The 13,584-nt window shown below is 53.7% G+C and overlaps 1 protein-coding gene across 1 annotated transcript in view; it reads right to left on the reverse strand.

Moving 5' to 3' along the window:
• Positions 1 to 11,746: 11,746 nt before the first annotated feature.
• The window catches only part of VPS45 (vacuolar protein sorting 45 homolog), a 64,786-nt gene continuing 62,948 nt past the window's right edge, over positions 11,747 to 13,584 (reverse strand). Inside the window, exon 15 of the mRNA XM_006134674.5 lies at positions 11,747 to 12,340. Coding sequence (XP_006134736.2) covers positions 12,253 to 12,340 — 88 coding nt within the window. The 3' untranslated portion in view covers positions 11,747 to 12,252. The remainder of the gene's footprint in view (positions 12,341 to 13,584) is intronic.

The following is a 13,584-nucleotide window of genomic DNA, read 5'->3' on the forward strand; positions in this document are numbered from 1 at the left end:
GATAGAGGGGGTGCATGGAGATAGATAGATAGATAGATAGATAGATAGATAGATAGATAGATAGATAGATAGCCTGACAGTGGAAATGGTCAATACTTGGATCTTTAGTCTGGCACACACCTTTGCTGCTAGCCAACTATATTTTAATGCGAGTACTTTGGAAGTAATGCCATGAGCATACTGATGATGTTCTCGTGCTGTCCTGTTAGAATGCTCTTTATACATTATGTGCTGGATGCAAACATGGACAGTCGAGCCCTTGGGAGAGGAAGTATTTCTGGGCCATTTGTGGAAGGGGCAACAGGCCTTTTGCCCCGTTTCAGGTGCTGGTATTTCTGTGAAGACCCCCGGTGCTGGGGTGTGCACCCCACACCAGCCTTAAGAAAGTCTGAGAAGGCAGATAGATGACTGGGCACTGGGAGAGGGCAGGCCAAGGTTAATTGAAAGTGCGGCCCAGCAGGGGCTCTCCCACCAACACAGCACTGTCTGTGCCCAGGGTTAGGCTGGTATAACTGCCTTGCTCCGAGGCATGGAGTGATGCAGCTACATGACGGTAAGTCTGTAGCGTAGACCGGAAGGTGCATTAGCCCATTACGGCACTCCTGTCTCATATGCCATGGGCTATACTGAACGCCACAGATTGCTAACTAAGATGAAACCCTACAGAGATTGTGAGCATCCACTTTGGGCCAGGGACCATGCGTTAGTACTGTGTTTGTGCAGCACCTTGCACTCCAGGGGTTGCAGAAAATGACAAAGTCTCCTCAGGACTACTGCAACACCAATCACTAAAAACAATAGCCATAACACAGAGAACAATACGTATATAATGACAACACAGCAATGCAATACAGTGAGCCAGAACCAGTAACAATAATAATGATCTGCGTAAGACCCTACTTCACTCAGAGGTCAAATAATTGCAGCTGTGTTGCGGACAAGACATGGGAAATGGCAGAAAAGTAATAATGGATCTTTATTCATTGCAGCAATTTGGAAAAGCCAGAGAAGATGTATTAGTTTGAAACAAAATGTAAACATGAGAAGAGATTAATAAGACTGGGACTTTTCAGCGTGGAAAAGAGACGACTTACGGGGGGGATGGGAAAGAGGTGAAAAATCATGACTGGTATGGAAAAAGTGAATAAAGAAGAGTTATTTACTTTGTCCCATAACACAAGCACTAGGGGCACTTCCCGCAGTGTGGACGGCACCATAAATCAAGTTAAGATAACTTTGACTTAAGCGACACAATTAAAGTAGCTGAAGTTGCGTATCTTAATTAGAATGTATCCCCTAGTGTAGACCAGGGGTAACAGGGTAGAAAAAAGACCTAGATAGATTCAGGGAGGTTAGGTCCATCAATGGCCATTAGCCAGGATGGGTAGGAATGGTGTCGCTAGCTTCTGTTTGTCTGGAAATGGGTGACAGGGGAGGGATCACATGAGGATTACCTGTTGTGTTCACTCACTCTGGGGTGTCTGGCATTGGCCACTGTCGGCCGACAGGACACTGGGCTAGATGGACCTTCGGTTTGACCCAGTGTGGCCATTCTTATGTTCAAGTATTATGCCTGCTAATTTTGTTGATAACCAGATATTTCGCTGCAACTCTTTCAGTCATTAATGTGTGGGGCTCACATCCCGAACCCGGCTGTTGTTAGCTTGGTTAAATGGAGTTCTGCTGTGCAGCCGGTCCCCAAGTTACAAACGGTCGATTTACGACCATTCACATTTACGACCAAGCCTCCCATTAAGCAGTCGTAAAGGCGGTCCCCGAGTTACGAACGTGACCCACGCTTACGAACAGTGCGGGCGCAATGTAACTCAATGGGGTCCGACTTACGAACATTTTGAGTTACAGCCAAGTGTTTGATCCGTAACCCGTTCATCACTTGGGGACCGGCTGTATTGTAATGGGGACAAAAAGTGTATTGCAAACCTCAGGCTGTATGCAAAATCATGGACTGTGCAAAATAAGCTAATTCAAATCTGCCTAATATTATGGGATCTGCAAGTTCCACAATATCGCAGATTAAGGATATTCCTTCCTTAGACATACTTTTAATTGGTTTTCACATAGCACTGGTCACCAGTAGCTTGGCCATTAAACTAGAAGACCTGGGTTCTTTCCTTTATCCCACTGGGTTGATCCTTGAGCAAGTCAGTCACTTGCTCTGGGCCTTAGTTTCACATCTATCAAACAGGGATAATAATGCTTTGATGTGTAGTGTTACTCCCCATTGGAAATTGCTCTGTATGGGCTGTTGGTGTGGATTTATGATGATGATTACCTTGACTTTCCAAAGGGAATCCAGTGCTGATGGAAGGTGCTGGCTTATTTGAGTTCTGCAGGCATGTGTTTCGGAGGGGGGGAGGAGAGGGACTCGGCACAGCTCTACCCGTGGGTTCCCCGTTAGAAGAGAGGAAGGACCACAAAGAAGAGGAAGGTAGCTAAATACAGAGGCCAAACAAAAGTGCCAAGATGGGCACAAGGGTAAAGGGACAATAATTATAATCTCTAGCTCTCAAAGCAGGTAGGTGTAATTGTCCTGATTTCCCAGATGGGGAAACTGAGGCCCAGGGATGTGATTTGTCAGAGGTCACCAAGCAGGCCAGTGGTAGAGCTGGGAATAAAACCCAGGTCTTCTGCATCCCAGTGTGGTGAATCAGCCACATCACTTCCCTTTTGGCAGCCAAAAGAGTATGGAGCCAAGAACCCTGACCAGTACCCATTTTTCTAGGGGCTGAGATGGACAGCTCCCAGGGTGAAATCCTCCATCCATGGAACGAGGACATCTTCAAGCAGCAAATGCATCAATTTTCCTCCACCCTGCCATAATGCTGGTCTGAGAGGACCATTCACAAGAGACCAGGCAGAGATGGCAATGTAGGCCGGCCCCCGCCCTGGAAAAAAATCATGAGTCTGGCCCCTTCATAATCAGGAGACTGTCTTAAAAATCACAAGACTGAAAAAAAATACCCACGTTTGCCCAGCCCCAAAATTTCAGCCATCCAGGGTGCTGGTGGTCCTCTTATTTTGTTTCTTACGATGCATAGTGGTAAAGCAGGGCAATGGGATATGCCTGGAATTCGATTGTTTCTCATAAAATGGAAAGGGAGGGGGTCTGGCAGGAGAGACAGCTATACTGCAGAATGACCACAGGGGGGCAGCAAAGGGCCAGAGAGGGGGACAAGCTAAAGCCCCATTGGGCCGGCAGGGGCAGGGGTGGGGAAAGGAACAGCTCTCTGACATACACCCCTCCCTAGATGGGCCCGCTACAGCTGCAACAGCCACCGAGAGGTGCTGCTCACTTGGTGAGCTGCTGCGGTGAGAGAGGGCTGGGGTTATCCTCTCTCCCGGGGGGCAGCCTGCATCATGAACCCCTCACTCCAGCCGCACCTCAGAGCAATGATTTAAATAAAGAAAAAACTAAACTTATTTGAGCTAGGGACCCGAGCCACAGCGGGTCCATCTTCTAGTGCCAGATAAAGGGGTTTGCAAGCTCAGGGTACGTGCTCAGCTCCTTCGGGGAGAGGGGTTCGAGTTGGTACCATACTGGGATGGGGGAGAGAACTCTGCCACCCCACCCCCGGGTAACAAAAGAGTTAACACGAGACCCCTGCTATGGTTCAGTCGACACACCCCACAAATTCTAGGCCCGCAAGTGCTGCAAGCAAAACTACCCCATCCCGGGAGACCGTCTCGGTTCCGACAATCCTGCGGCTCGCTGAGATGAAGGAGGCTGCTCCTGCTGCCCCCTCACTAGCCTCGGTTGCCCAGCGCTGGCTGAGAGAGAGGCAGGTGTATAGGAAGCCCAGGAGGGCTGGGGAAGGCCAGTGCAGGAAGGAGTCCAGGGCGGCAGTGGGGGGAGTGAGGGAGCTGTCAGGGCACAGGGCCTGCAGCAGAATCCGTCTCCTGGCAACCCAAGCAGGGCAGCTGGCCTGCAGCAGGCTCCCTGATGGCCTGAGTGGTCAGGATGGGGAGCTGGCTGGCTCTTAGCCCAGCAGCAGCTCTCTGGCTGCTTAATGTCTCCCTGCCTGCAGCTGCGATTCTCCCTGCGCCTGCTGCTGCACCAGGCATACCCCTGCCCCCACTCTTAGCCCTGCTCCAGCCTTGCTCCCCGGCCTGGCTCGTGGTCCTTCTGTGCTGCCCTGGCCTGCTCCTGGCGCTGGTTTCCTGGGGGTTGACCCCGGCTCTGACTGTCAGCGTGGTTGCTAAGTCCCGGTTCCAATTCAGGGGGTGGCCGGTGTCTTGGCCAATAATACAAGCTGTTCCCAGGCCCGGTCTTGGGCAACATTTCCCTCCGATTTTTGAAGCTGTTTAAGCCCCAAGAGGTGCAGCTAGCTGTTGAGTCAGATTCTCAAATGGGAGGTAGGTGCCTAGCGGCTCTCAAGCTCTCTCCAGGGACAGCTCATCCCAGTGAAAAATCTATCTTCTAGGAGCCTACACCTCGCTGAAAGGCAGTGGGACTTAGGATCCTGGGACTAGATCCTGTAGTTTGGTGCCTTAGTCACTTGGGCATTTTGTTAAGTCCCATGGCTGCTTTACTCCACTCACTCTTAAATATGCAGCCAGGAGATGCCCAGCCAGGTGCGAAGGGACTATCATGAAACATCCTCCTTGTGCTTTTTTTAAGTGTCTGAAAATCCCGTGTCAGTGGGGTGTGGGGTTCCTCTGAGGCCGACCGACATCACAGACCTGCCACAGGTTTGGTCGATTTCAGTCAGCGGTGCTTCCAAATAGAAGACCTGGGGTAGATTCACTGTCCCTGTTCGGGAGCCGGGACAGATCGACAGAAATCGCTCTGGGTTCCCCGGCGACTCAGTCAGAGACTGGGTGCAGCTGACAGCGGAGGGGGCTAGGAGAGGGCCCCCTCTTGGCTGCATTTAAATTGCACGGATGGTCCCAGCATGCTTTGTGTTATTACTTGGGCTCGGCCGTGGCTGCTCCCTGCGTGGCGAGCAAAGATCAAAGAAAAGGTCAGAAAGTCACGCCCAGTGGCTTTTTCTGGCTCAATGTTATTCCCTGGCTGGCTCCCTCCACGTGGCCCCTGATCGGCAGGGCGTCACGTCCTCCAGACACGGTGCCACACAAGGAGCCGACGGAGCCCTCACCGTGGCAAAGCTTTTGCTAGGTCTCCTCAGTGCCGTGAAGCCTCTTCCATTCGGGTTCTCGTACGAGGCAGCGACAATGAAACGCAGCAGGAGGGCTTGGCACGGGGCTGCCGAAGAAGGTACCTACGTTCCAAAAACCAGCCGCCTGAATCCCCACAAGGACCTTTCGCGCCACTCTGCTTAAAGCGGTGACAAATGACCACTTGGCCCAAAAACCTTCTTGACAATTTTACTGTGCAATAACGCTGTCCCTCCGCACCCAGGAATCTCTCACCGTCTGGCTGAGGTATACCTGGGCTGGTCACCGCTGTCCCCCCAGAATACCCCCCATTCTGGTGCTTTGGAGCATGGTGTAACCCCCCAGGCCATAACAAGGGTGGGGCAAATGGAGTGCTCACCCCAGGCACATCATAATAGGACACGAGAGGACAAGAAGCAATAGGCTTAAACTTCAGCGAGGGAGGTGTAGGTTAGACATTAGGAAACACGCCCTGCTTGTCAGGATGGTGAAACACGGGCATAAATTGCCTAGGGGGGGTTGTGGAATCTCCATCCCTGGAGATATTTAAGAGCAGGTTGGACAGACACCTGCCAAGAATGATCTAGACAGACAGTGCTTGGTCCTGCTGTGAGGGCAGGGGACTGGACTCAATGACCTCTTGAGGTCCCTTCTGGTTCTCGTGTTCTATGATTCTATAATGAAGGGTGAAAGATGCAATACGTAAAAATGCTAAGCTGCAAAAGTAAAGAGCGTGACCTCTGCTAACCTAAGGAGAGGTGGCGCATAATTAATATTTTGCCCTGGGTGCAAAAATACCAAGTTATGGTGCTGTGTGGTCCCACACACTCAGTGCAGGTGAGATCACGTGGTTGGGAGAAAAGTGGGACCCTCTTCAAAACGGTGTCCATAATACAGCACAAAACCAGGCCTGGTTTGGTCCCAGGGCCAAACAGAACTAAACCATAGAAGAAGATGACTGCCCGGCTTGAGACTGGACGAATGGCCGGCATCCCTAGGGGGTGCTTAAGAAAAGCCAGAGTCACGCCTGGAACTCTGCTTGAGTGCGCCCCTACGGAGCAACTTTGAAGAGATGTTGGCCCATCTCCTCGGTGGGGCTATACAGGTTTCTCTCTAACGAAGCCAGCGGGGCTACAGTGAGTTAGCGGCTCACGTCTGGTCTAGAAATGTCAGGGGTCAATGTATGGGGAAGCGGGGGAACCAGAGAAAATGCAACTCCACTCCCGACTGTTCTAAGTGATCAGTGACCAACCAGCTGGTGGAGCGGTTCTCAACTTGTCCAGATGTCTCCTCCCCTTCCAGGAGCCTGACTTGCTTTGCGTATCTCAAGTTCCACCTCACTTAAAAAAGACTTGCGTACAAAACTGGACATCACAGCATGAACGCGTCACAGCCGCACTGCTACTGAGAATTTGCGCATTGTGACCATATCATTATCAAAGACACTGACTGGACTATAAATACCGTCCTTCTTCCCTTTCAGTGCATAGTCGGTTGGGCAGTGTAAGCAAGTCACTGTCCGGATGAAATCGTCATTTGTACCTCCCTGGTGCTTTTTATGTAGCTTGTTGTGAAACTAGATATCTAGATAAATTGAGGCACCCCCGGAAGACATGGAGTCACGCCTGGAGTGTGCCCCTCGGTTAGAACCACTAAGACTAGTGGCCTTCCCCTTGCTCTATTGCATTAGCCTTTGCCCTGATAAATATGCCCCATGGACACATACAAACAACTCCCCCTGAAATCAGTAGATATTGCAGACTTGTATAGCTAATGGGACAACACAGGCCTGTAGTAGCTCCTACTTACCTTGATCCACAGCATCATGTGCTGTGTGTAGGTTGTGTGCTCAGGTTATTTATATTACCAGTCTCTCTTTATTGTGGTTGCAGGAGAGATGAGAAAGCAGCAACTGTGGTATCGCGAGGATCGTGTGGCCAGTTGCAGGCTAGCGCTTTGTGTGGGGATTTTCCTGATCTTGTTTGCAGGCTAGAGGGCTCTGTAGGGATATGGGAGCCTCGCAGATGGACTCCAGTAAGGTGGGGTGAGTTGCTCTGCTCTCTCTTGGGGAAGCAGCCTGTTCTGTCTCTTTAAAAAAAAAATTTGGGTGTGTTATCGTTCTGGAGGCAACACACTAAAGCGATGACGGTGCCACCTGCCAGCAGAAGTATCTGCTAGCCATGAGCCAGAACCATGAATCACATTTAAAAATAATGGCATCTTCTGGCACGGAGGCCTAAGCAAAGGCACATGCATTAGCAAGGAAGAGGGAGGCCCAGAAATTGAAGCCATCAGAATCCAAAACTCTTGGGCTTTGTTTGCACTGTGAGTTTTTGCAGCAGACAATATGCTAATGAGGGACTTATTAGCATAAGTAGGGATATCATTAGCATATTATCTGCCATTTCTTTTTACCCAAGGGGTTTTTGCGCAAAAAGAAGCAGTGTAGCTGCTTCCCTTTTGCGCAAAACCCCATTTTGCACAAGCTCTTTATGCCTCTCCGGGGGTTTTGCGCAAAACAGAAGTGGCTACACTGCTTCTTTTTGCCCCAAAACCCCTTGCGCAAAAAGAAACGGCAGAAAATATGCTAATGATATCGTGACTTATGCTAATGAGTCCCTTATTAGCATATTTTCTGCCACAAAAACTCGCCATGTATACAAAGCCTTGTTCTTTATTTCCTGTATGTGGGAGGGGCTTGGAGCCCCAATTCTGGACGGTGCTGGGTGCTGTACAGACTATAGAAAGAGCTGAGCTAAAATGCACAGTTCCTCAAATGGTGAAGCTCCAGGAACAGCATAGACAGCGCGCTGGAGTAGAACACTTGGGTTCTATTCCTCACTCTATTCCTACTCTTGGCCTTCACAACATCCCCCTCCTCCTCCTCTCCAGGCCGATGGTTTCCCTTTATCTTGCCTATTTGGACTGTAAGCTCTTTGGGGGGAGAAGCAAAAAGGGAAAAAAACCCACCAGCAAACCCTAACCCCGTGCAGGGACAGCACAAGGTCAAGGCGCTGGATTGGCTGTGTTCGTACAGCACCTTGCACTGGGGTAACCAAACAACCCAATGCCACCAGGCGCCTCTGCTATTAGGGGCTTAGTCTTCTATACACACCTCTTCCTCTGCAAAGAAAGGACCTAGCCCACTGGGATCCTGACCCAGGAGTGGGGCTCTCAGCTGGCCCTGCAGTCTAATTAATACCAGGGTGAATGAGAATCCCGCTCTTGGGATTTTCACCAAGACGTCCCATGAACAGGGAAAAGCAGCGTATGGCTTCCCAGGTGGAAGGGCATTCCCAGGCCCTGTTTGGCAGCACGGGAGGGGGGGCTTGGGGGGGGGGGGGACTGGATTAGTAGGAAATCACTGGTAATTGCGGCTTTTGTTACATGAAGCACAAAAATGGCATTGTTGAAAAGGGAGGCAGTGGGGAGGGGTGAGTCCTTGAAAATACAAGGCAGAAGGAAAGAAGATCCTCTTCCCAAAGAAATTATCTCTTGGCTGACTGTTCCTGAGCCTCCTATTCATTCACTTCGGCTCTGGGGGTGCAATTTCTTTCCCCGGGACACACTGGTTCCTAATAAACAGTTACCAAAATATCTTCTCACAGCAAAATTGCAGGAACAAGCACTTGTGGGGGGGGGGGGTGTTTCTTCTCCCCCCCCCACCTTGGCATCATGTTGCCTCCAGACAGCGCGTGTGTAACTGCGCAGGCTACTGCTGACAACAAGAAATGAGTCCACTTAGGGCTTATGGATATTGCTCCTGAAGATAAGCACTGCATGCCAGGGAGCAGAGGGAATGGAGGGGTGGGGGTGGGACATACTCCTGGGGTAAAGATCAGGGCAAGGCAACTGTGGCGATGAAATCCCATCTAGGGAGTGACAATCACACACCCATCCGTGCAGGGTGACTTTCACCCAAAGTGTTTTGGGGCCTGGCTGCTCTAGACACGCTGAGACGCTTCCTGGCTCTGCCTAGCATCCTCACTGCGGATCAGGAGCGCTTTGTGCCAGGCGCTGCACGGATGCCTAGTGAGATGGGCCTTGATGACCCAAAGAGTTTGCAATCTCAATCAACCGGGCAAAGGAGGAATTAATAATCCCATTGTTCAGATGGAGAAACTGAGGCCTCAGCACAAGGCAGTGACTTGCCCAAGGTCACCCTTGGCCCGGGGGCAGAGCCCGGAACGGATGCTACGTCTGCTGAGTTCTAGTCCGATAGATAGATAGATGGGGGGAATGGGGATAGATAGATAAATGGGGGGGGATGGGGATAGATAAAATAGATTGGGTGGATAGGGATAGATAGATATTTTACTTCATTTTCTGCCCTCGAGTGCTGCTGTGTTAAACAGCTGCCACATTCCAACCCAGAGGTGGCTGCCTCGTGTTAGTGGCCACATAGCGGTTGGAGATGAAAAGCACACAGGAGATTATTCAGGCCACAGCCCCTGACGGGCGCCAGCCGATCACAGCTGTGGCCTGGAAGGATGAATTTACAAGGCCCTTCCTATTTGGCAGCAAGTGCCTGTGAAGAACCAATAAATCAGCAGCAAGAAGACATCACCATGCCAGGGAGAGGAGCGGGAGTCTGCATGGTGGAGATGCCTCTCCGGTGCTGCCTTTCTGAGCCCAGAACAACGCCAGCCGAGCCCAGGCCCAGCAGACGGACACGGGACCAGCCGAGCCGACGTTCTTCCCACCCCTCACCAGCGGCTCGATTCGTTCCTCTCCAGCCTGGAAAATTCTCTTGAGAAACCAGCCTGGGAACCTGGTGCTTCCGTGCAGGGGCCTTTGGTTCAGGATGCCCTACACCAGACAATAAGCTAGGGGCAGCATCCGGCCCCCAGACCTAGGTTCCCCACCCCTGGGCTGAAGGATTCCCACGGTCCTTTCTCCTCTAAAAATCTGGGGGTGCCTCTCACCTCTGTGGGGGTGCAGGCGGCCATCCTGCGGCGTGGTTGCAGTTACCTGCACTGAGGGGGCTTTACTCGTTTATTCACTTTGCACGGGGTGCAATTCGTGAGGGCCTGACTCTGCGCCTGGCCTCTCCCTCGTGCAGCGACGGGCGTGCAAAAGTGCAACCCGCAGCACGTTAGCCCCCACCTGTGCGGGCCTGCCTGCCGGAGAACCGGGCCTGCTCTCGGAGACGTGCTGCAACACACGGCGTCATGTTGGGGTCTGGGGTCGCGACGGGGGTTGCATGATGCACCCAGCCCCGGCTGGAGCAGGCTGGGAATTGTTCAGGAGGAAAGCCGGACAGGGGCAGAAGTGGGTGATCTCTAAAAGGGGGGGAGGGGTCTCTCTGCAGCTGCATTACACGCTACTACCCACACTGACATTTTTGCCCAAGTCCCAACAGTTTCATCCTTTCAAAAGAGGGGGACTGGGACATGCTGCTTGCAGACTAGACCAGGTTGGCACTGGCCAAAGGTGCCGGTTAGTGGCCTGCCTTGGATGGGTGCTTGTCTGTGAGGAGACGGCCGGAGACCCAGTAGCCTTAGGAGGGAAATGGGACATGAATTGCTTGCTTCACCCTAAATCTGGCCCATGCGGAGTAACCCACTGGGGTACATGGGCTCAGTCCCCCTTCCCCTCCTGGGAGCACACCGTAGCAGCTGATGCTTTTAGCTGCGGAGGTCCCGCGGTCAGCCCTGGGTGTGGTGGCTGAACTGGCACCCGTCTCCTTGCCACATGCTCTACCAAGAGCGGGCCAGGCCCTAGCAGAGACACACCTTCCGAGGCTCTTGCAGGAACAGCAGTGAGCCAGTGCCGTGGGGACATGACAGCAGCTTTCGAATACAGTTACAAGGAGGAGGGGGAGAAATGATTCTCCTAAACCCCTGGGGCTAGGACAAGAAGGGGAAGTTACTCACCTGGGAAGAACTTCCTGCCTGTCAGGGTGGTTAAACACGGGAATAAATTGCCCAGGGGGGTTGTGGAATCTCCATCCCTGGAGATATTTCAGAGCAGGTTGGACAGACACCTGTCAGGGATGGTCTAGATGGTGCTTGGTCCTGCCGTGAGGGCAGGGGACTGGACTCAATGCCTCTCGAGGTCCCTTCCCGTCCTCGTGTTCTGTGATTACATTGCAGCTCGCAGCCGGGATACAAATGCAAAGGCTCCTGTGCTTGGAGCGAGAAATGCCGCTCCCCGGGGTGCAGGAGGCTCCGCCGGTGATGGCCCAGCGCCTGTTGTTTCTGTTCACCCAACAGCCCTTTGTTTCGCCTGCCGGTGAGTGACATCACAGTGCGCCTGAAGCCTAGGGACGGGACTGGACTCCCTGGGCAGGGAGGATTTCCAGGTGAGACTGTCAGAGTCAAGACTTGAATCGAACCACTGGAAATGCAACACCTCCCCCCCATTTCTCCCGGCCCCTGTGCGCTTTGGATGAAACCCAGCGGATCGTTTACCCACCTTTCTGCCCAAAAAGTGACCGGGCTTTTTGTGACTAGCACATGAGCTTTGCCAGAGTACGACAGGGGAGAGGGACGGGGGTCTGCGCTACTCTCCCCAGGACACAGTTAGGAAAGCAGCTAATTTCAGGGAGGTTATAAAGCGGGGGCGGGGGGGGGGAGAGAAAGATCTGGAATCATTTCCAATCTGAGAGTTGGTCAGAGGGACTTTTAATGAGCTTCCGAACATACAGGCCCAGATCCTCAAAGGGACCAGAGACGATTACACCAAGACAGAGGCTGCGAGAGCCCCCCCTGCCTTTACCGCAGAGGGACCCGCACACAGGGAGCTGGGGATTCTGGGCAGGCCAGTCGCGTGTATGAAGAGACAGAAGCAGCTGGATTTTCAAAGGCGCTGGGCACCCACACGTCCTCAGGCCGGGGGAGCTCCACCCCTTCGAGCGGGGGTTACGTTTTGCCTGGATCCACGATTGCGTCCTCTTCCTGTGGTGCTGCCTCGCCCCGTTCAAGCGCCGAGCCGGGGGGGCGCTGAGGAGGCGGAGATCTGGGGCGGCGAGGCGGAGGGCAGCTTGCGCGTTGACTCTCCTGCACATGATGGATCCCAGAACCGAAGGAAGCAGACAAGCCCAGTGGAGGCCCAACCTGCCATGGTCCATCTGGGAGCGTTGGGGGGGGAGGGAGTGGGTGGCGCCCCCCCCATTCACCGCCTGCTGCTCGACCTCGCTGCTGCTTGAACGGTCTCGGGGCCCCGGCCACGGAAGCCGGACGCGGAGATTTCCTCCAGGAAGCTGCCAAGCAGAGAGTCAAAGTTAGTGGGGCCCGGAGGCAGCATTTCACTCTCCAGGCAGCAGCGGGCATCGAGCCTTCGACACAAGCGCCCAGCTTGGCGCCTACTCTCAGCCCCCCGGGGGCCCCCAACCGTGCATCTGGGGAAACTGAGGCACAGAGAGAGGCTTCTATCCCCAGGCAGGGCCAGGAATAGAAGGCAGGAGTCCCAGGCCCAGTCCCCAACAATGCCCCACCTCAATAGCATGGTTCCTCCAGACCCGCTGCTCCCTGTCCAAGGGGAGGCACAGGCGAGCTGGGTCAGTGGGCGGAGAAGAGGTGGGTGCCGAGGGAGGCCCAAGGTTTGCCTTCGCTGCGGAGTGCGCCCAGGTCTGGACTTGCCACGCCAGCCTGCGAGTGCCTGAACGACCCCTGGGTCCCCACGAGGCCTGCGGGGATCAGGGGCTTGGCTCTAGGATTTCTGGGGGCAGATCTTCCCTCTCCCCACTCCAAAGGCCCCCTGGGGGATTGAACCCCGGAGACACACGGACGTGCAGAGCCCCCCCGCTGGCGTACCCCGAGTGCCACACCAGGCCTGGGAGCTGACAACCAGCCAACACCGTAAAACCAACGGATGCGCCCACTCAGCCCCACGCTTCAGAATCAAAGCAGCAGAGCTCCGGCCTCTGTCCTCCGCCGGCAATGACCCGCAACTCCCCCCGATCAGGGCAGCCTCCCCTCATCCCCCCGGCTCTGCCCCTGCCCGCCCCTGCCAGCCGCCACTTGCTAACAAAGCCAGGAAACAGCTCGCGCTGGCTCAGCCCATGCGGCGGATGGAGCAGGAAGCGGCAAGGGCTGTAACCTCCGGCTAATGCTTCCTTGACATTTCACGCTCGGGGCTGGCGGGGTTCCTGGGAGGGGAAGCCCTCTGGCTAGGGGCCACGGCTCCTCGGCTCACGTGCCAGCCCCTCGGACACAAGGCAAGGCTCTCTTGGCCTCCAGGCCATTCACAAGCCTGCGTGCTCAAGCTGCAGATCACTGGGTTGGATTTAAAGCGTGGTCAGCCTCTTTGGGCACCCGGCCATTAACTCAGCTGCAAGTCCTGTTGCAAAGAAGCACCCAGTTCAGCAAAAGATTTAAGCCCGTGCTTAAAATGATCCCTAGTTGGCAAAGCACGAACAGAGGGGTCTGGCTGGGGAGTTTAAGTCTAAGGGCAGCTGAGTGCCTAAATCCCTTAGGCAACGTTAAAAAGCCCCCCGACTTCAGC

Source organism: Pelodiscus sinensis, chromosome 22 (assembly GCF_052426305.1).
Source record: "Pelodiscus sinensis isolate ZL-2025 chromosome 22, ASM5242630v1, whole genome shotgun sequence".
Taxonomy (NCBI): Eukaryota; Metazoa; Chordata; order Testudines; family Trionychidae; genus Pelodiscus; species Pelodiscus sinensis.